Here is a 21,682-nt window from a genome sequence, read left to right as displayed (position 1 = left end):
TGTGCCATCCATGCAGGTCTCTGGGGAGCCCAGACTCTCTGCAAAGAGCTCTCCAGTAACTGGCCCAGCTCTGCTGCATGCACCTTCTGGAATTTTGCTGCAGCTGGAAGCCCTCAGCAGTGGTTTTCAGGGAGCAGAGAGTGGTGATCATCTGCAGCATGTCTGTGACCTGAGGAACATGGGTTTGACTGCTGGGACTGGGTCCCCACAGGCATGGGGACGTGGAAAGAAGGGAAGCTAAGAAGTGTGTGGAGAAGACCAGGGCTTGGGGATGTTTCTCTGGGACGAACAGCACCAGCCACACCCAGCCAGCTCATAGTGGTGACCACGGAGTTCCCCCAAACTGAAGTGAAAGATGTCCAAAGGGGAGAAATGTCCCAGCTTCAGCTTTGTCACGCTGGCAAAATGCTGTCACCTTTGCTTTGTGGTTGTGCTCAAAGCCAAGGTCACAACACGTGAGGTGGGACTGGTCTGGGGCTGCCAGATCTCACAAGGGATCAAGTGCCAAAATTGCTGTGAGCCAGCCTTTGCTGCCTGTGGAGAAGACAGGAGGGCACAAGGCCACCACAACACATTCTTGTGCTGCAAGGTGTGAGTGATGCAGATATTTCTGGTCTTACCTACAGCATCTCCCACTCAGAGTCTAAACTTTAACTTGGTGCTGTGGCAATGTCTCCCACTAGATTGTGCCTTGACATGGGGACAGCCTGCCTGCCCCACTGTCACCTGCAGCTGGGCCACTCACTGGGACACAGGGAGGAGAGAAGAGGAGCCTGCAGGGCACATGGCTGTTCCTGCCTGGGGAGTGGGAGCTGTGTGCTCCACCAGCCCAGAGCGACCCCAGCAGAGCTGCCAGGGCAGGATGGGACCCAGCACACCTCAATCTCACAGCAAGTATCTCTGGAGCCTTAGGGGCAGGTGAGAAGTGACTGAAAACCTGTGGCTGTGTTAGAATACTAATCTGTTAACTGATCCCTGCAGTGCAGCTAAGACCACTGGATCCAGAAAGGTGCCTTTGTGGTTCCACAGGCTCTCTGGTCCTGGGACAGCCAGAATCCATGGCATGGGCATGTCACTGTGTGGGGCAGGACATCAGCCAGAGCAGGACATCATGTAGGGCATGAACTGGGAGACCTGGTAGGGAAAGCACCATGTGCAGGACAGGGACGAGATGGTGCCAGGGAGAACTCAGAGCCCTTCCAGGACCTAAAGGGGCTCCAAAAGAGTTGGAGAGGGACTGGGCACAAGGGCATGGAGCGAGAGAACAAGGGGGAATGGCTTCCAACTGCAAGAGGGGAAATTAAAGTTAGATATATAGAAGAAACTCTTGCCTGTGATGGTGGTCAGACCCTGGCACAGGGTGCCCAGAAAAGCTGTGGATCCCTGGCAGTGCCCAAGGCCAGGCTGGACAGGGCTTGGAGCAGCCTGCTCTGGTGGCAGGTGTCTCTGCCCATGCCAGGGGGTGGAACAGGATGATTTTTACGATCCCTTCCGGCACAAACCCCGCCGCGATTCCCTGAGTCCGCGGCTCCCGGAGCTGCCCAGCGCAGCAGGCCCGGCCCGGCCCCCGCTGGCCCAGCGCGGCCCAGGCCCGCCCCGCCGCGGCACCGCCCGCCCAGTCCGGCCCGCCCCGCCCGCCGCCGCCAGGTGCCGGAGCCGCCGCCGGGAGCCGGTAGGTGCCTGTGGGCGGTGGGGATCGGGGCGGGACCGGCGGGGCTCGGGGGGATCCGGGGGGCTGCGGCGGGAAGGCGGCCCGGGCCCCCTCAGTCCCGGCCAGGTCGCGGCGGCCGCCCGACAGCGGGGCCGGCTGGACACACCGGAGGGAGACGCTGAGAACCGGGGGTGACACTGAGAACCGGGGGTGACACCAGGCGTGGGGGGACGCTGAGAACCGGAGGGGGGATACTGAGCACGGCGGAGGACATTCGGCCCTGGGGGGACACTGAGCGCAGACGGGGACGCAGGCAGGAGAAGACCAGCGAAAAGGGATGGAAATCAACTCTGTGAGGAGGAACAAGGCCGAGGGAAGGGCTCGGTGCTCGGCCGTGGCTGCAGCGCTCGCTGCGGGGCCGGGGAGCTCCGGCTGGACGGGGCCGTGGGCCCGGAGAGCAGCGGGAGGCAGCCCTGGCCTCGCACGGGCCTCTATCGCTGACCAATGTCGCAGGGTGCTCCAAAATCTTCCAGAGCTCCGGCTCTGTGCTCTCAGCACTGCCGGGAAGGGCTGGGATGAAATTTAATCGGGTGGAAAGCGAGGTCGCGTACTTGGGAAAAGACTTCCCGGTGTAAGGCGAGCGCTGCTGCCCGGCCGAGGTCATGAGCGGAGAACGGCGGGGGCTGCAGGGAGGGCACAGCTGAGAAAGGAGCAAATGTGATCCGGACAGATCCTGGGAGAGAGGAGCAAATGTGATCCGGACTGATCCCACTGAGAGAGGAGCAAATGTGATCCGGACACATCCCGGGAGAGAGGAGCAAATGTGATCCTGACAGTTCCAGGGAGTGCAGGGAAGCAGGCCTAGGAACCAGTGTGTGTGTTTCCAGTTAGCCCTGCCCTGAGAGACCAGCTCGCCCAGTGGTCAGGGATTATGAGCCCATTTTAGAGGAGCTGAAAGAAGCTGAGGTGTCTTGACAAGCAGGAAGAGAAATAATGATGGTGAGAGTCATATTGGCAGTGTGAAATGAAGAGAGCTCCTTCAGTTAAGGCATACTGTGGCACACACAGCAACAAAGACCAAGGAATAAACATTAGTGGGAAGTTGTGGGGTTTTTAACCATTAGAATGGTGGGATCTGGGTTCTCCCTCCTAAGGGGACTGGAAAGGCAGAGGGTAGCAGCTGTAAGGCAGTGTTTGGTTGCTTTAGGAAAAGCACAGAGGGTGTGGTGGTTGCTGCTAAACAGAGGAATGAGGCTGAGATCCTGGGGAGTGGGAACATGCAGGCTGGGATGGACACTGTCATGCCAGTGTCCTCTGCATCCTCCACATGAGCCATGCTCAAGGTTAAACTTCTCCAGGTCCCTGCAAATGTAGGTTTGTGCCCCTTGGCCAGAGGAAAAGCTGCTCTGAGGTGATCTCCTTGCACCAGTGAGAACTGGGGAGGGGACTGGCAGTTGTCAGTTCTAGCTGAGCCTAAAATATCAGGTGGTAGACATGAGATCAGGCACAATGGTTTTAAGTAGCAATGTTTTAAATTATAATTCTAGTGGGTTTGTGTTGTGTGTAGAACTGTCTGAGAAACTCTTTGGGAATATGCACGAGAGCCTCCTGTTTGTTCCCTTCACTCAAAGTACTTAAAATGGGGCTTTAATTTCAGCAGGGGCCCTGCTGATTTCAGAGTGTGACCAGAGTAGGCAGCAGGGAAATTACAGTGAATATTACACAGACATAGTGTGGTATATAACCACAGTATGTCATTCAGTCATGTTTAGGAGTTACAGATTTCAGAACCCTTCCTAATAAGATGGAAGACCCTGCTGAGCTTCTTGTGTTCCCTCAGTGGGTCTTGCACCTCAAGTTCAGTTCTGAAGCTCACTTCCTTGTGCTCCTGCTCTGCTCTGTCTCAGCTGCAGTTACCAGGGGAGGGAGAATGTCTCCCTCAGCGCCTGGGGTTGGTTTATGAGCATCTTTGTGAAGGTCACTTCCAAATCAGCTTCCTCTGTGCCTGGGAAGCCACAATGGGCACTGCTTTCCTTCTGGATGGAGCAGAGGGAGCAAACACATCCTGGGAGCACAGCTAAGGGCTCCTGTAGCTGAGGGATGCTCAGGCAGTGCCCAGAGTAAAGCCTGTCCACAACATCTGGATGTTTTGGGGGCAGTTTGTGTCCTTGTCATGATGTTGGCACCTGCAGAAGTGTTGCCACTGCCATTTTTACTCACTAACACAGCCAAAGGGATGAAAGTAATTTTATTATGTAAAATAATATAATTTTTTTCTTTTTAGCTGTGAATTTAGCAAATAAATGCATGTGTTTAAAGGATGGTGTTGGTCTTTCAGTATGAGGATGAGTGGTTTTGGAAGGAAATACACAAACTTGTTAGTATCTGCTCTGATCCAAGACTTGTTTTCTGCTTTTGGGTAAAGAGAATTATGAAATTCAGAGTTCTGTGTCTATTTGTGCTACATTGTACAGCCCTATATGTGATTTCTTATGATTGCTTTAATCAGGAGAGACTATCCTGAATTGAAAAAAACCTAATTTTTTTCAAATAGTGTGTTTTGTGGGGTCTGCAGTGGGGCTGGTACTTCGCTCCTGCCCTATTAGCAGAGCTCTGTACCATGTTAGAATTTTCCTGTACCTTTCCAGGAAAGGCTGGTGGCTGCCAGGTGAGCCAGAGAGGCAATAAATAGCATTTGCATAATAAGGAGATTAAAATAATGACAAAGCCAGCAGGACTGAATATAGCTGAGCTTCCAGACAGGTGTGGAAGCTTCTCAGAGGTGTTCTCCCAGAGTGGGCAGAGCACAGGGTGGGCAGGAGAGTCAGCAAACAGCAAACAGATGCTGATATGTCTGCTGGCTCTTAGCAGCAGTCAGTGATGTCCCAAAAGGAATTGAATTTTTGTGCACTACTCTTCCCTTTTCCCTGATACAAGAACAGTAATGGTTTGTAGTGGGAACTTTAGTAGTTCTGCAGGACACTGGTTTTGCTTCCAGGACCTGATTTTGCAGCTCTTATGCAGCCTGGAGCCAATCAACTCTCCTGAAGGTTTCAGAGCAAGGCACCTGAGCACACAAATGTGCAAACACAGAGCTCTGTGTACACTTTTTCCTTCAAAACACACACAATGAGCAACTTCTGCCTTGGGATGTGCTGTTCACTTGCTGTTTTCCTGCTGTTCCCAAGCAGCACGGGGTGCCCATCTCACAGCTGGGGAGGAGCAGTGCCACTTCCATGAGCACTGTCAGATCTCTCCATGCTCTGCATAGGACCTGTCTCCTCCTCTGATCAAAGGGGATGCAACTGGAGCAGCTGCCATAGGAAACCACCATCGATTTTCTCACCAGAATAAAGTCTCTGAGGCAAGGGGAGCTCAGATTTTATTTCTGGCGTGGAACTCTCAGGGTGCTGTTACAGTTTTGCTTTGGGCCCCTTAGTTCTGAGCTGCCTTGTGGCTTCAGGGTTAAATTTGTGTGTTTGTGGTGGTGAGAAGCAGCTGTTTGAGAGCAGCCCTGTTCTGGTCATTATTTTGGGTGGAGGATGGAGGCAGGAGCAAATGCTGCATGCTCACATCTCCACGTGGGGCACTTCAGTGCAGCTGTCTTTAATCTGGGCTCTCTTAGCAGGCCTGCATTGAGGGGAAGAAAATAAAAGAAATAGCCCCAAAAGGTGGCAGTGGGATTAACATCCTAGGAGCTGTGCAGAGCAGCTGCTGGCAGTGCATGTTTGACTTTGTACCACTTGGCATGATGGAGCCTGAGATCATCAGAGAATGAAGAGCTGACCTGGGGCTTTCTGTGCAAATTAAGCAATATATTTCATTTTTACTGTGATTACTGGGCATTAGTAATAGTTCTATCCTTTGTCTCCTTTATCCATAAGAAAATGGAATGTTACCCAGTTCTCCTGTAGATTTTAGTGATGTCTTGTGCAGGCTACCCTAGAACAGAGGCAGGACAGAGTTACAGAATAAAGCAGGGATTTATTAAGAGGCCTCAGTGGATCCACCTTGGGCAGCACAAGAGCCCAGCCAGGGCTGCACCCAAGATGAACAGAAATGGTCCCAAAATGCATGACCAGTCACAGGGTCTCACATTTTTATAAGTTTTGCTGTATTTGCATCTTGCAGTTCATTGTCCAATTCAGCTTTAGCCCCTCCAGTCCCACCCTGCTTGTTTTTCTCTCTCCAGCCCACGGTGTTTGTGCTCCTGGGCTGAGATTTGGGTCATTTGTCCTTGTTGCCCAGCTGGAGCAGGAATTGTTTTGTCTCCCTGCTCTGGGCACAGAGCTCACCATCCCATAATGTGAAGCTCAGAAGTGCAACACTAAAGCAGCACAGAATCTGAAAAATATAAAAGCTAAACCTGAGATTAGGATAAAGCATTTGTGCTGAGATGGGGCTCCCACTGCCCTGAACTGTCTCTCCTGTGCATGTTCCTGAACCTTCTTTGATACCCAGTCTCTGCATTTAGAAGGAAAATCTTCCTACCTTGCACTAACAGCCTGGCTCCCTATTAACACTTTTGGAAGATGTTTTTGGAAGAAAATTCTGCTTTAAGCTTACACATTTACTGTTCCATCCTGCATTCTGTCTTACACTCCTAAATTCCATCACACCTTCCTGTGATTCATGCACATCAGCCCATGCTGTGGCTGTGTTTCATCTTCCTTTGCTCCTTGCATTTTGCAGAGAAATGAATTTCACTCTCAGTTGGAACCATGAGAGCCTGTTTGCTCTGGGACAATTTCCTTGAGCTGTCATTCTGGACTTTGTGTCAAGGTTGGCTCTATGTATGAAGGGCTTGTGGTTTTCCCAGCCATTCCCAGAGGTGGGAAGAGGTGAGCAGTCACACCTGGGCACAGGTACCTGCCACAGGCTGGGGACAGCAGGTTTTGTCCTCTGGGGACCCACTCCCCACAGGCAGCAGCTCTGAGGGGCTCCTCACTTCCTACCTTTGCAACTTCAATCTGGCAGTACCCACAGGGCAGGAGAAAATGAATTAAAAAGTGTTTTCCAGATATGTTTTCCAGCACAGCTGTTTGCTTGAAAAGATAGATGTGGCAGCAACAGGCACAACTTTCCCAGGCATTGTCCTGGGCAAGGCTGTGAGAGGATCAGAGGAAAGGATGATAAACAATTCTTATCTTCACTTGCTGCACCTGTTGTTGTGAATGTGTGGAATGTGTTATGGAGATTTGTTAGCCAAAGGGTGATTTTTTAATTGGTCAATGGTGATGGTGTTTGGATTCAAGGACCAGTTGGGTCCAGACTGTCTGGAAGGGTGATGGGTTTCTTAATAAGTATAGTAAAATAAAGTGATTGCTCAGCCTTCTGAGAAGCATGGAGTCAGTGCTAATTATTACCCCTTTGGAGATGCCATGTTACAACACCCTCCCCTTCCCTGATTTGTGAGGGATCATCAAGGACCTGTATGAAAAACAAGCCCCTCATGGCTCAGAAATCTCTTCCTCCCAGAGCCCCACAGCTGGAGAGCAGGTGTAATCTCTCAGATGATGGGTGAGTGAACAAGATTACTGTCCTGGGGAGAATTATTGTACAATTGATTTGATTTAGGTCACAGAACAAAGATTATCGTGTGGGAAGAGTTTAGCTGGGGGCCAGGCAGGCTGAGCTGAGCTGGATGTGAGATGGGAGCCCTTGGCTTTGGCTCCTCTGTTCACAGAGCTGTGGGAAGCCCATCCAAATGTGTTTTGCCTCATGCCCTTCCACTGTGGGGAGGGGAAATGGTTCCTCACCCTCTGCTAATGGCATCCCTGAGATGGATCTGCTTTTCCAAAGGGAGAGCTCTTGCCCAGCCTGTAAATCTTTTGGATGCTAATGCTGCAGAGAAACAAAACTCAGGGCACAAACTGGGAGCAATTTGTGTCCTGGCAGCCAGGGGCTGTGCTGGGAAGCACCAACAACTTTTCCTGGTACAACAATTTGCTTCCCACAAGCAGAGGGAGGGTCAGATGAATTTAATGGCAGTGCCATTTGTTTGCAGAGCTTTTGAAAATAAAGATTGGCTAATATGTTCTGGATTGACTTGCTCATATCTCCAAGACCCAGAACAGCTGCTGTCCCATGGTTTTTCTCCTTCCCTTTTGGGTTGGTTTGTTGTGGGTTGTTTCTTTTTTTTTCCAAATGGCCATGACTCAGCCCTTCCCTGCTGCTCTCTGAGTTTCCTGCTTTCTGAATAGGCTATTCTTGGGACAGCAATTCCTGACAGATAGGAACAAGGGGACTGTTGTGTTGTTTTCTTCTCTATTTCTCCTGTGGCCTAGTAAGTGCTCTGCTTCCCTCTGATTTTTGCCTTTTTCCCACATTACTGAATCCTCCTAAATTGTTGGATGTCATCTGGGGCACGTTTTTGCCCTTGTAGCAGAGGAGCCCTCTCAGACCTGATCCAGGCTTGCACAGCAGCAGCTTTTCTTTCCCAGCAGGATGGTGGGGACAATCCCATGGATGGTTAGTTAGCATGGAGGGTTAGATTTATCTGTTCTAAAGCTTCAGTCTGCCCTGGTGTAGCCCCTGTGGCTCCATCTCCAGTGGTCTCCAGGTGAGGACCAGCACGTGGTGCCACGTCCATGGAGGGTCAGGGGGCTCAGCCTGTGTGTACTGTGACAAGTAAGGGGAAAATACCACCTAGAATTTAAAAACAATGAAAAAACCCTTTCTGATGGCTTATTTATTGCCCTCTGGAGATGGCAGAGCTAGGAAGCTGAAGGGTGCTCTCTCTGAAACACTTCATGGTGCAGTTACCCAGCCTTTTGAAACAAAAAGCTTTTGGATTTGTCCTGAAGTTTATTCCTCTGTAGTGTGGGCTAGGGAAAGTCACCTGCTGTGGCAGGGAGCCCCCCAGGCCAGGTGTGCTGGCTGCTGCTCTTGGTGTGCACTTGGAAGTGAATGAGTTGTCTAATACTGAACAACCTTTGCTGGGTTTAGTTTTATTAAGAGCCCAGCTCTTTCTGTCAAGCCACAGTTGTATATGAGAGAGAAATAGCCTAACCTGTTGTATATTTGCCTTGAAAATACAGTTGGCTTTTTGAAAAACCAGAGGGACTCTATGTTTTCCCAAAGCCTGTAGTTACCAAGAGAAATTTCTCAGACTGGAGGGCTCCAAACACAGGGGCAGTGTTCTTCCTTAGCATCCCTCCACGTTTTTGGATATGCTGGATTGTTGTTAAGCCAACCAAGAGAAAAGCTGCTCTGTGTGTGAGGAGGCTTTGAGAACATTCACTGCCAGATTAAATTAGCCTTTCTGAGAATAAATTAGTGGTTGTGATGCAGGCAGCCCCACTCTCTCCAGCTGTAAAATCTGTGCGTGCTGCTACCCGCAGCAGATAAATGATGTGTTCAGGGCTGTGCTGTTAACAGGAGATTACATTTCTGGCTGGGGATGAATGAAAAGCAGCCTGTTAGATTTTATTGATTATTTCTCCAAATGAGAAGCATTTCCTTTTAAAGCATTTAATTTTAAAGCATTTTCTTTTACAAAGAGGGAAAGGATCCCATGGGATTCAGTGCAGCTCCATCTTGGGAGGAAATGATGGACTAGAGCCAAAGCTGCACCCCTGCTGCAGTGACTCCAGGCTGGGATGGTTTTGAGGTCCTCAGGGGTTCCAGTCTCCCATCTCAGGGCAGGAGGGGAGCAGGATCCATGTGTTGGAGGGGAGGATAAAGCCTGGAATATGGAGTAGGGGATGGGATTTTGGCTGCTGCCCACCCCTCTGGGCTTGTGTTTTTAGCTTTGCACTGGATAAAAAGCTGCTGCTGGTGTGTGCATGCTGCCCTTTTCTTAGAGGCATCTTTGGCTTGTCTCCTGATTAACTAAATGCCTTTATTCTGCTTTGTGCTGTATCAGGAAGAGCTCACAAGAGGCTGGGCCTGCGCTGAAGCCTCAGCTTGTCCTTCCCACCTGCACTGCTGGGATCACTCAGCTCTTCCAAAACCTTCACTTAGGCTTTGAGCAAGAGGGGAATAGATTCCCTTTCCTGCTGTTCGATATCAGCCCTTTCCCTGGGCCTGTTGCAGGTCTTCACAGAGGTGTCATCTGGGGCATGTTTGTGTTTTGGGAGCAGAGGTTTCCCCCAGAGTTCGTGGCTGCCACAGGGGGTGTTAATTGAGCCTTTCAGACTCCCCTTGCCATGGCTCAGGAGGGTTCAGCGTGGTGGGAGCTCAGTTTGGAGCTGCCTGCTGAGCTGCTCTGATGTGAGAGAAAGCAGTTCCCATCGGTTCAGTGTCGTAACCGTGGCAGCTGCTCTGCCTTCCTCAGGCTCAGCAGAGGATTTGAGCAGCTGAGCTGTTTTTACCTGCCCTGAGGGCATCCTGCTATTATGGGCTTGAATCTCCCCTGTGCCATCCTGTGCTGGGGGAGCAGTGACCCTGCCTCAGACTGCTCCAAAGCCCTGCCCAGAGATGGAGCAGCGAGGCACTGAGGGGTTCTGTGACAGAGAAAGGGCTGGGAAGAGCCCAGAGCAGGGAGCTGGGGAGGGATGTGAGGGCTGTGCTGTGTGTTAGGGCTGCTTGGAGTCCAGCTCTGTCCCAGATTTCAGTAGGAGCTTTGGGGAAGGGGTTATGAAGGAGTTGGCAGGAACTGGTGCTGCAAATTGAAACCACAGTCATGGAGGAGTGAAAATGACTTTGCTGGACTGGCCAGGTCAGGTGGGAACTGGAGGAAGAACTGGGGATGGCAGGAGCTCTGTGTAACTCGGGGGTGCCCAGCACTGGGCACACTCACTGGCTGTTGGTTAATCCAAGGGTTTTCCCCTCTGGGACATCATCATCCACCTTTGAGCAGCCCAGATGAGTTGGGCTTGGGAGCAGGGCAGTGCCAGTGCCCTCCTCCTGTGCCAGTGCCAGGGGACAATCCAGCCCCATGCTAGTGGCCCTAGGAGAGGCCCCAGTCTGAACTGGGAAGTTCTGTGGGAGCAAGGAGGTGAGTGTGGTAACAGGAATGGCCTCAGCATGGAAGAGTTCCTCCAGTGCACATCCAGGGATGTGTGTGGCTGCTCCTTGCTGGGACTCAGGAGACAGCTCACACCTCACACACACGGTCCTGCTGAACCCCAAACCCCTCTCCTTTGCAAAGAGTGAGCCTGGGCCTTGCATAAAACCGAGTGACACAGGGCACTTCACACTAGTCCTCAGAAAAAGTGCAAGGTGACATTGTACCAGTTAAATCTGAGTGTCAGCAGCTTCCCTGGCACCGAGGCAGGGGGATCTGTGAGCATGGGAAATGCTCCTGCTGGAGACTGGAGCTACAGTGACTGCTGCTCTCCTCAGTGCCTGGCAAATGTTCTGTACAGCCCTGAAAATGGATCTGGAATCACCACCAATGTATTCCAGATTATTTCATTGTGTTGCAAAATCTGCAAGGGAATTCTGAATACGCTCTTGGGCTCTGATTAATTCTGAAGCTGAAATGCAAAACTGCTGATCAGCTCTGATTCTAATTTCTTCCTCCCTTGGAGCTCTCTGTGTCATTTAATGGACGTCACACATGTCCTCAGTCTGATTCAGCAGTGATGTAGCTCTGCTATTTGACTTTCTCTCAAAAAATTCTACAGAAGGAGGGAGAAATGAAAGAGTGAGTGCTTAAAGAAATAAAATATTTTTAATTTGATGTTGGAAAGGGAATCTATAAAACCCTGGGGTTTGCTGTGAGACATAGTGGGTACTCATTGTGTATTCACCTTATCTGTGCTGGTCTCCCCCAGATGGGAGACAGGAGATGCTTTTTTGTGTAGGTAACTGAAGAGCAGTACTTGGTGCCTGGGAATGACCTGGGGTGCTCCATGGAGAACCTCCAGGCTGCCCAGTCTCCAAACCATGAGTGCTGGGAGTGGGAGGGACTGACAGTGCTGCCTTTGATCCCTTCCTGGCTCATCCCTAAGCCTCTGTTCTGGGCTGCCATCAGAGGTGAGCTCGGATCTGTGACTGTGCTTAAGAGCTCTGGATCTTCTCCTGACCTCCTGAGGCTTCTGCTTGCTGTTAAGCTTCTTGAGCTGGGCTATTTTTGTTTGCTTGTTTCAATGAGCAGCTATTCTTATGGCACAGTTGTGCTTCATGCTACATTAAAACACACTCTTGGAGTAGATGTTGGGTTTAGTTGCTTGAGATTCTGGCAGGTTGTGTTATCACCGTTATTAACAGATATCAAAGGGATGATGTAATGCAGGATGTATCCTCTCAGGGGGGAAATTAAGTAGATACAGAGGACTGGAGGCAACAGCTGCTGCTATCACTGGATGCTTTCCCATGGATGTTATCAAGTGTGAGCTTGGATATTTTGTGAACTGCAGTGAAAGTCTCATGGAGAAGCTCTCTGCTTCCCCAAGGGTTTGGCTTGCAGCTCCCTCCCTTTCTCATCTCTCTGGAGCACACTGGTAGGATGCAGAGGAGCTCAGCTTTATCTTTAATGTTGCTTTAATCACATCCATGAGCACACCTGGTGTTTGGCAGCCTGGCTTCTCCCGTGCAGCCAGGAAGGGTCTGAACAGGGAGCACCTCCTGAGTGGGCCAGTGGCAGCCTGTGGGGCTGCCTGGCTCCCTGCTTGCTCTGTGTTCACAGAACTGCCTTTTGGGGGCCAAATTCAGCTGCCCTGGTGGTGCAGAGTGCTCTGTCTACACCTCAGCTTTCCCCAGGAAGGGCTGGGGTCCAGTTTTGAAGTGTGGGGCTGTGACCCCCTCGTCCCTTGCAGCCCCTCCTGGCTGTCACCGTGAGCTCTTTGCCAGCGCGATGCTTCCCACAGCCCTGTGCCACATCCTGGGAGCCAGCAGCAGAGAGAACAACCCACCCCAGTTTGTTCTTTTCTTTTTGGCCGGTTTTTCTTTAAATATCCAGGTTAAGCAGGTCCTGGCAAGGCTGTTTCTGCAGCCCCGGTGCGAAGAGCCAAGAGCGCTTGGTCAGCCCATCCGGAGGCAGCACTGGAGAGAATCCCAGAGGCGGCAGCAGGTCCTGCAGGCGTTTCTCCTGCACTTAACCCTTCGTGGGAGCTGCAGATGGAGCCTCCTTGCTTGAAGCAGGGAGGATTTAGTGTCTGGTTTCTCTGGTATCCATGAGGAGGAGCTGCTGGATGTGGTGATTTGAATCTCTGGCCAAGGACAGCCGAGCCGGGGCTGCGCTGGGGAGATGATCTGATTGTGCTTTGGATTTAATGCCCTGGCAAATCTTGCTTTGGATGCAGCACCTGGCTGGCAGCGAGGATCCTGCTCTGAGGTGGTTTGTGTGCTGGGTGATGGTGGCACACAGAAGGTCACAGGATTTGTGCAAGGTCCCCAGGTAAAAACTGCAATGGGGAAGCTCCTCCGGAGATCCACGCACTGGAGAGCAGAGCAGGGAGCTCTGGCTGTCTGACATCCCTGCTTCAAATGATGAAAAACCTTCTTGTCCAGCATTCCTTTGTTTTAAAGGAGAGCTGCTGGCCTGCCTTGCCAGCTGAGCTTTCTGTGCCTGCACTGAAGGAACAGCCTGACCCTCCTGGAAGGAGCAATTTTCTGCAGCTGAAATCTTAATGCAGAAGTGTGGAAGAAATCTGCTGTTCTGGGAGCAGCCTGGCTGTTCCTGAGCAGTGAGTTTGTGCTCCCTGGCAGTGATTTGGACTTGGGAAAACGCAGCTGAGTTGCTCAGAAAAAGAACAGAGCTTTCCTTCAGTCCTTCACTTGGGTTTCTGTTTCCATCGGCGCCGTGCAGAGCGTTGCAGCATGCGCCCCCTTGCTGCCTTGGCTGAGAGCGGGATGAGGAGTTGAGGAGGTGCTGCCAAGGTTAGCAGTGGGTAAAGGAGCGGGTACACGGCCAAGGATTGCCAGGACATCCTCTCTGAAGGAGGCTGGAGCACTCTGTGCTGTTTATTCCTCCTCCTGGTTCCGGGAGGTGATGTGCAGGCTGGGGGCAGCAAATGCGCATGGGAGCAGGCAAAGCTGAGGGGGAGCTTTGGCTCGTTTGCATGGAAAACATCTTTTTGTTGTTGTGCATAAAAACCAGGCAGAAATAACCACTGATAGTGCTTGCTCAGCAGAGATTGGTGCTGCCTTTCCTTTGGAGGTAAGAGCTGTCTGGTGGGATTGTGTGTGGTGGGAGCTGAGCCACAGCATGGAGAGGGCAGAGCCTGGGAGCTCTGGGCACAGCAGGGGCAGAGGGCAAAGCCTGGGAGCTCTGGGCACAGCAGGGGCAGAGGGGATCATCCCTGGGAGCTCTGGGCACAGCATGGAGAGGGCATCATCCCTGTGAGCTCCAGGCACAGGTGTAACAGGGAATGTGCAGCTCCAGGCTGGGGTTTGGAGGTGCTGTTCAGAAATGTCACTGTGGAGGAGGATGATAGGGATTGGGATTGCCACAGTCAGGGTATGGCTCTGTCCCCCTCAGCACACCCTGCTCGGTTCTCCCTCCTTGGTGCTCCTAAAGCTCCTTTTGAAAAGGAACAGACTTTGGCTCAAATGACATTTTGGCAGCATCTGACTGGCCTTTTGTGCCTTCCTGGTCTCAGTGTTTCCCAGTTTCTGGAGCATGTCACCTGTAGCACACAGATATCTTTCCTGGGGCCAGGAAAACTGGGATGGTGTTGGCCACAATGCTGTTCCTATCTCTAAAGCATTTCTAAATGCTGGGCTCAGTGAGAGCCCAGAATCTTCAGGCCTCTTGGCTTTTAAAGCTGTATTTCCAAAAGCCTGGAAGCTGCAATCTGCATCTCTTTGATGTGCAGTGAAGCTGAAAGTGCTTGTATATTTTCTCTTATTTATTCATTGAATTTTAGTGTGTTTTTTTTCCTTTTTCAAATATCAGAAGTTGTTTTTTTTTCATGGAGGAAGAGCTCCAAAAAATCTGCAGCAGCAGCTTTGGAAGTGTCAACGTCACTGAATGTGGCTGAGGATGAACAAATGCTGCTTCCTGTGTCAAGGCTGGAGCCACTGCTCCCATGGAGGGAGCAAAGCTGAGTTTCTGTGCATCTCAGTCCCAAGTGCAGCAGCAGCAGCAAGGACAGCACAGGCTGTTTGAGTGTGGGATGGATCTCAGAGCTGACTCAGAGCTGCTGGGCCAGCACTGCACCAGCAGGGCTCACACGTGAGCTGGACCTGCCAGCATCTGCTCTGCCCTTGCCAGGTTTGTCCCACCCGTGGAGATTTCATCTGTGAGGAGGCAGCCTGAGGCACAAACAGCTGCTGCTGGGGAGGAATGGCATGAGCAGAGCAAATCTGAATTAACTGTGTACATCCTCTTCATGGCATTATTTGTTTTATGGTGTTATCTGTTCTGGTGGCACAATATTCCCTGGTCCCACTGCACACCAGTTGTTTTTGGTGAGTGTTTGGAAAGCAGGTGGGATGTGCAGACCTTTCCATGTTTGAATCCCAAACTGTTTCTGCAGTGATGTAACAGAGGGAAATACAGCCAGCACGGGACACTGCACCCTGACACATCAGCTCCTCTCATCACTGCTGGGAGTTGCTTTGTGTCAGTTTTGAGCATGTCAGTGATGGGAACCAGGGCTTTGGGGTATAGATCAGTGCCCTCTGGACAAGGGATGGAGGGACAGGACAAGGGGAAATGGCTTCATCCTCACAGAGGGCAGGGCTGGATGGGATATTGGGAATTGGGAATTGTTCCCTGTGAGGGTGGGCAGGCCCTGGATCCCTGGCAGTGCCCAAGGCCAGGCTGGGCAGGGCTGGGAGCAGCCTGGGACAGTGGGAGGTGTCCCTGCCATGGCAGGATGTTGTAGTGGGATGGGCTGCAAGGTCCTTTCAAACCAAACCATTCTGTGATCCTACAATCCCTCAGTTGCTGAGCTGGGGGCTGCTGAGCACAGGGAGGAGGTGGGATATAAAGCTCTGTGTCCCCACAGGCAGGGCTGGTGCTGCCCACAGTGCCTGGGCTGTGTGAGAAGCCTCAGACAGCCCTCCTGGGGCTGAGAGCTGGGATCTGAGCACGGGACCTGCAAATCTGCTGCCATCTTCTCACCCAGGAGCTGCCTGGAGTGAGGTCAGGGAGCACAGAGCCAGGGAGGACACAGGGACTGAGGCATCAGGGTGGGCCAAGCCCTTTCTGTGTGAGGCTCTGTCTGTCACACTGCTGTGCCCCAGCAGGTAAATGGGAATCCTTTCCATTTTATTTAGCAAATATCAATTCCCTGGGGAGCATGGGGGTCCTTTGCCTGTCTTTGTGTTTAACTGATTGTGCTGGTTCTGGTTCCATAGTGCATTTATCCTCTGTAGTTAGTTTGCAGAGGAAGCCAGTAAAAGCTGTTCTTCCAGTTGAGAAGAGCTAATCTGCATTTGTAGCTGGAAATAGCATCCCCTCTCTCCATCCTGCTCTGATAACCAGCTCCTTTTGGGTCTCAGGAGCTTGCAGTGAGTCCTTGCTCCAAAGGACCTGCACAAGACATTGGTGATTCCATCAGAACTTAAACCTGGTCATTTTGGATGGTAATTTTGGAATACTGCAGGGCTGTCAATGGTGAGGGATGGATGCCTGGGGCAGCTCAGTGCCAGGGGAAAGCCCAGTGCCCCCTGGTATCCCACAGAGCTCTCTGTCAGAAATGGGCTGAGTTTTGTGCTGCTCACATTAAGATGAAATAAAGCACAGGAGAGAAACAGCTTCTAAGAGGCTTAAAAGCAACAGGCTTTATTTTCCTCCTGGGAAGGGCACACAGCCAACATCTTGCTCTTTACAGATCTCTCTTAATAAGCAGAATATTGCATTAGGAGCCAACTGAGGCTGCCAAGTGTGAGCAGAAGGACCCTGCATCCCTCGGCTTCCCTCATCCCAGGGCACGTGTGGCTCTGGGACCAGGGCTGGCACCCTCTGGGCAGGGTGGCAGCTTCATCTCATGGGTGTGGATGGAGTGCCTGGTGAGGCCTCCTCCTCTCCTGCCTTCTCTTGCCAGCTGCTTTGATGGGGGGAGTGTTGAAAGATTATTATGGGAAAGCAGCATGTGAGCAGGAATGGGAGGAGATGTGGTGTGGGCACAGTTGGCTGTGAGGGAAGGAAGGAAGGAAGGAAGGAAGGAAAGCTCCCTGGTGTCCCCAGGTAAGCACTCTGGGGTGCTCTGCTTGGGCTGGGCTCATCCACAACCCCTGCAGGCACAGGCACAGGAAGGTCTGAGGCTCCTGGGTGTGCAGGGTTGGCTGCTTTGAGAAGAATAAATCCTCCTTTTCTTCACATCCCCACTGAGCTAAAAGGAGCACGGCCCAGTTTGAGCTTTGTAGGTCACTGAAGGAGAAGGCAGGCTCTGCAGTGTGCCTGGAAATGCTCTCTGCCATGGCAACTCTGCTTGCCTGGCTCTTCAGGAAGAAACTGGAGTGAGAAGCAGGAGGAGATGACCCCCAGCTGCCCTGGTGTTACTCTTTGAAGCTGTGTGGCTTCAACTTGGGGGGAGAAATTCTCGTCAGGAAATGTGGACAGCCTGGGGGAGACCCTGTGAGAGCCTGTGCCTGTCAGGAATGTGCTCAGCCCCTGGGGGGATCAGGGAGCAGCAACAGCTCGGGTGCTCCCCTGATCCAGGCACTGATTGAACTCCTGCTGCCTTGCAGGAGGCTGTGGGGTGGCAGGGAGGGTGAACGAGGGAAAAGGAGTAGAATGAAGCAAAGCCAGGCAGGTGAGGGAGGGATGGGTGTTCCTGCCTTGCTTGCCAAGTCTTTGGCTCTGGCAGCTGCAGGTGGAGGTGGCTGAGCCCCAGGGGCACCTCTGTGGGCACAGCTCAGTGCAGGGCTGGGGCAGGGCTGGCTGCCCGTGCAGGCTGTGCCAGGCTGGGCAGGTTGGCATGCTCTGGGCTGGCTGCCCAGCACGTGGCTCTGGTGCCAGCAAAGGGGACAAGCAGAGTCACATTTGCTCCTGGGCTGTTGTGTGAAGGATGGAGCTCCCAGAGCTCCCTGGGCTCTGACAGCAATGGCACCCTGTCCCAAGCACTGAGTGAGCAGCCTCTCACTTGTATTTCCCAATTTATCACATCCTACCAGCTATAACTGAGCCACTGGACATGGGGAAATCAGGTTTCTGGATGTTGTTGCAGTTCCTTGGATCTCAGAGGGTGTCAGTGGGGCTGTGCCATGTGCCAGGGACACAGAGCCTCATGCCTGCCACTGAGGGGGCACATGGGGACAGAAGGGGTTTGGTGTGGCAGGCAGGACAGTGCTGCAGCTGTGCCTCCTCTCCATCTCTAATTCACTTGCAATTCCTTTGACACAGAGCCAGTGGAAGAAGTCACCTCCCAAACTGCCCTGCTCAGAGGAGCTGCTTCTCTCAGCTGTCAAGGCCTCTGAGTGTTGCTGCAGGGAAGAGGACAGGTAAATTCTACCCCATGTAAAGTAACAGCCCCAGGTGTTAAATATGGTCTTACCTTCACTCACTGGGTTTATTTTGAGATTTTTTGGAAATGCTCTGTGGGGTTTGCAATCTCTGTCCTGGAGTTTGTGCTTCAGGCTCAGGGTGGGCGTCCTGCCATCCCTCAGGGCACAGCCTTGTGTCACTGAGGGTGGAGCTTTGGGGCTGTGGGCAGCTCTTCCCCACCTTTGGCACCCCAGTGATGCAGCCAAGCCTTGGCACAGCACATTCCAGCCCAGCACTGCCCTGGGGCGTGGCCACACAGCCCAGAGCTGCCCTGATGAGTTCTGTGCACCAGGGGGGCTTTCCATGGAGCCGGCAGGAAGATTTTACACCTTGGGGTTGCTGCCTGCTCAGAGCCTGTCCAGCCCTGCTTCTGCCTGGGGGGAGCTGGGGCTGGTGCAGTGCTGGCACCACCCTGGCCCCTCTGTTCCTGTCACCTCCATCCCCAGCTCCATGTGCCACCAAGGCTGCCAAGGTCACCTGAAGGTTTCTGTCCCTGCAGGGCTGCCTGAGCCATGTCCAACGATCCCCCCCCGCCCTACCCGGGGGGCCCCTCGGCGCCGCTGATAGAGGAGAAGCACGGCCCCCCCTCGGCACCAGGTACTGGGGGTGCTGGGGGCACTGCCACACACAGCACCCAGCTGGGGCTGCCCTGGGCCTGCCTGGCTCCCTCTGTCCCCATGGCACCCCTGGGGGAGGCAGGAGGGCTCCAAGGGGCAATGACCCAGCTCAAAGCCTGGCACTGCTCCCTGCTGTGGGGTGCATTTGGGTTTCTTGTGGCCCAGAGGAGTGTGACAGAGTTCACAGGGGTCTGAGGATGAGGGAAGAGACAAAGATCTGACTCCATGTTTCAGAAGGCTGATTTATTATTTTATGATATAATTATATTAAAACTATACTAAAAGAATAGAAGAAAGGATTTCATCAGAAGGCTGGCTAAGAATAGAAAGAGGAAAGAATGATAACAAAGGCTTGTGAGAGTCTGAGCCAGCTGACTGTGATTGGCCATTAATTAGAAACAACCACATGAGACCAATCACAGATGCACCTGTTGCATTCCACAGCAGCAGATAATCATTGTTTACATTTTGTTCCTGAGGCCTCTCAGCTTCTCAGGAGGAAAAATCCTAAGGAAAGGATTTTTCATAAAACATGTCTGTGACAGAGAAGGATGTTGTGGCTTAAGGGGTTGCCCCCACCTCTTGTCTCCCTTCCCTGCCTCCTTGGCTGCTGACTGTGTTTCCTTTCAGAGGGTGTCACCCCAGTGGTGGGACAGCCCCAGGGGGTTCCTATCCCCCCTCCTGAGTTCGGACCTCCCCCCTATGAGCCCCCCTCGCAGCCGGGGTTCATCCCCCCCCACATGCCCACGGATGGCTCTGGGCCCTACGTGCCACCAGGTGAGTCCTGCAGGGGCTGGGGACAGGGTGGGGATTGGCAGCGGCAGCAGCAGCAGCAGCAGTGTTTCCTGCTGCCCAAGAGGGGGCTGGAGCTGCCATTTGGAGCTTGCAGGAGTTCCTTGGGCTGGGGTGGGGGGCACAGTGCCTGTGGCAGGGCTGGCCCAAGGCTGTACTCAAAGGGAGGTGTTGCAGCAGGGTTGGGGTCTCCCCAGTAAGGATCTGGGCTGTCCTGCCACGTGCAGAGGTGCTCACTTGTTTGTGTTTCTCATTCACAGCAGGATATTACCCACCCCCAGGCCCTCACCCCCCCATGGGCTACTACCCTGCCCCAGGCCCCTACCCCTCTCCTGGTGGCCACACGGCCACAGTGCTGGTGCCCCCGGGAGCTGCCACCACGGTGACAGTGCTGCAGGGAGAGATCTTCCAGGGAGCCCCTGTGCAGACTGTGTGTCCCCACTGCCAGCAAGCCATCACCACCAAGATCTCCTACGAGATCGGGCTCATGAGCTTCCTCCTGGGCTTCTTCTGCTGCTTCGTGGGGTAGGTGCTGCAAGCAGAGCTGGGGCCTCGTGCTGGGTGCTCAGCCTGGTCCTGGGTGGCCTTGGCTGAGCCGTTGGGCACGGTGGGGACCTTGGCACAGGGGTGGCACTGGAGCAGCACAGGGGTTCCTGGGTGACAGCCCCTCCAGTTACATCTCTTGCCCCGTGCCCAGGGGCTGCCCCAGCTCAGCCTCTCTGCCTGTCCCTGTGCTCCAGGTGTGATCTCTGCTGCTGCCTGATCCCCTGCCTGTTCGATGACTTCAAGGACGTGACACACACGTGTCCCAACTGCAAGGCCTACATCTACACGTACAAGCGCATGTGCTAACGGCACCCGGGAGCCTCTGGAACGCCGCCGGCCCCGCCCCGCTGCCGTCCGTCCGTCCATCTGTCCGTCCGTCCCGCGTGTGCATCGCCCTCCCCTCGCTTCCCGCCGGTGCTGTGTGTGCGTTATCCCCGGCTCCCCCCGTAGAGCTGCCAGCACTGCCCCGGCTCTGCTCCTCACCGGCAATAGCTGGGGCACGGGGGCGGTGTGGGAGCTGCCCTGCACTGCACAGGCAGGGGGGGCATCGCTCTGCACCCCGTTACTCTGCAGGTGTGAGCGAGGCCCCCTCACCTGGAGCAGCTGCTGGAGGTGCCCAGCCCAGTCCCACAGTGCAGGATGGGCTGGGATGGGAGCCCAGGAGGGGACCCAAGCGGCCCATGGTGCCCTCAGGGGATGCAGCACAGCCTTTGTGGCACTGTCAGCAAGGGGCTCAGTGACAAGGACACGGGGCAGTGCCACACACCAGTTTCCGTGTGGTTCCAAGCCCCGTCCCGAGGGGAGGCAGAGCTGCCTCTAAGCACGGAGGGGGCCCGGCAGCAGCACCGCACCCGTATCAGCACCTCCGTCCTGCCCGGCGGCCGCTCCAGCTGCATGCGCCTCCTCCTCCTCCTCCTCCCAGCCCCGCCCGGCTCCGGGGGCAGGACAGCCCCAGGCAGCCCCGGCCCCCGAGCCAAAGCACACCCGGCATGTCCCGGCTGCCCGGCACGTAGAGTAGAGGAGTTTGTAACCAGGCTGCAGCTCCAGGGCCGCCCTGGGCCCCGCAGGGTCTCCTTGCATGCGGTGTAGGGGGTGTTTGAGCTCGCTCACCTGAGGCAGAAGGAAGGGGCAAGCAGGCAGCGCCAGGAGCTGCCAGCAGCGCTCCCACAGCAGGGTGAGAGGGGCTGGGAGCCGAGTTCAGCCTCTCGGGCTGCTCCTCCCGCCCCTGGCCCTGCAGCTCCCAGAGCAAAGTGGGGAGGGCTCTCAGTACACAGGTCTGCAAACACAGCCTGGCCTGCACAGGCAGCTGCTGTTTGCTCAGGGCTGGAACTGTGGCACTAGTCAGTGTTTTTATGTAAATAAATAACAGACCCTGAACTCCTGTGTGAAATCTTTTGTTCTCTCCTGCTCAAAATTCACAGCAGATCTGCCTGTAGGGGAGATGGGGGTGAGGGCAGGGTGGGGGTACAGGGGTACCAAGCACAGGAGGAAGAGCAGCAGCTTCTCTACCCTACCAGGAACTCCTCAGCACAGGAGAGCCCCAAGCCCTGACAGCACCTGGCTGTGTCCTCAGCAGGGCAATGAGCCTCCCACGTGGAAACCCCAGGGGAAACAGCAGGGACGGAGGGGTGCCAGGGCAGGAGTTTCTCAGGGACTGCATCAGTCAGAGACAAGTGAGACAGTGTGGGACTGCACTCCCTTTCTCCCCCTTAGCCCCTCCCCAGCCCCCCCATTCTCACAATGATGTTG

General features: G+C 53.7%; 1 protein-coding gene across 5 annotated transcripts; it reads left to right on the top strand.

The window, feature by feature from the left end:
• The first annotated feature begins 1,556 nt into the window (after positions 1-1,556).
• Positions 1,557-21,310, top strand: CDIP1 (cell death inducing p53 target 1). Of its 5 annotated transcripts, none has more exons than XM_064726363.1 (6): positions 1,557-1,672; positions 17,838-17,935; positions 18,478-18,575; positions 19,226-19,372; positions 19,651-19,912; positions 20,128-21,310. In XM_064726363.1, exons 3-6 carry the CDS (start codon positions 18,491-18,493, stop codon positions 20,237-20,239), a joined length of 606 nt encoding a protein of 201 aa, XP_064582433.1. In that variant the 5' UTR covers positions 1,557-1,672; positions 17,838-17,935; positions 18,478-18,490; the 3' UTR covers positions 20,240-21,310. The 5 variants fall into 5 exon arrangements, with proteins under 5 accessions (XP_064582433.1, XP_064582428.1, XP_064582429.1 ...); XM_064726358.1 differs by having other exon boundaries at positions 19,648-19,912; XM_064726359.1 differs by lacking the exon at positions 1,557-1,672 and adding an exon at positions 7,019-7,171 and having other exon boundaries at positions 19,648-19,912.
• Positions 21,311-21,682: the final 372 nt, after the last annotated feature.

Source organism: Zonotrichia leucophrys, chromosome 14 (genome assembly GCF_028769735.1).
Source record: "Zonotrichia leucophrys gambelii isolate GWCS_2022_RI chromosome 14, RI_Zleu_2.0, whole genome shotgun sequence".
In the NCBI taxonomy this organism is placed as follows: domain Eukaryota; kingdom Metazoa; phylum Chordata; class Aves; order Passeriformes; family Passerellidae; genus Zonotrichia; species Zonotrichia leucophrys.
Note: the sequence above shows the minus strand (reverse complement) of the source record. Positions and strands in the feature narration are given on the sequence as shown.

Excerpts from the sequence above, each read along its gene's own strand:
- CDIP1 (XM_064726358.1), top strand. The coding sequence starts at position 18,491 with ATGTCCAACGATCCCCCCCCGCCCTACCCGGGGGGCCCCTCGGCGCCG. Across the intron at positions 19,373-19,647 it reads TGGGCCCTACGTGCCACCAG|CAGGATATTACCCACCCCCA; the intron begins GTGAGTCCTGCA and ends TCTCATTCACAG. Across the intron at positions 19,913-20,127 it reads TTCTTCTGCTGCTTCGTGGG|GTGTGATCTCTGCTGCTGCC; the intron begins GTAGGTGCTGCA and ends CCTGTGCTCCAG.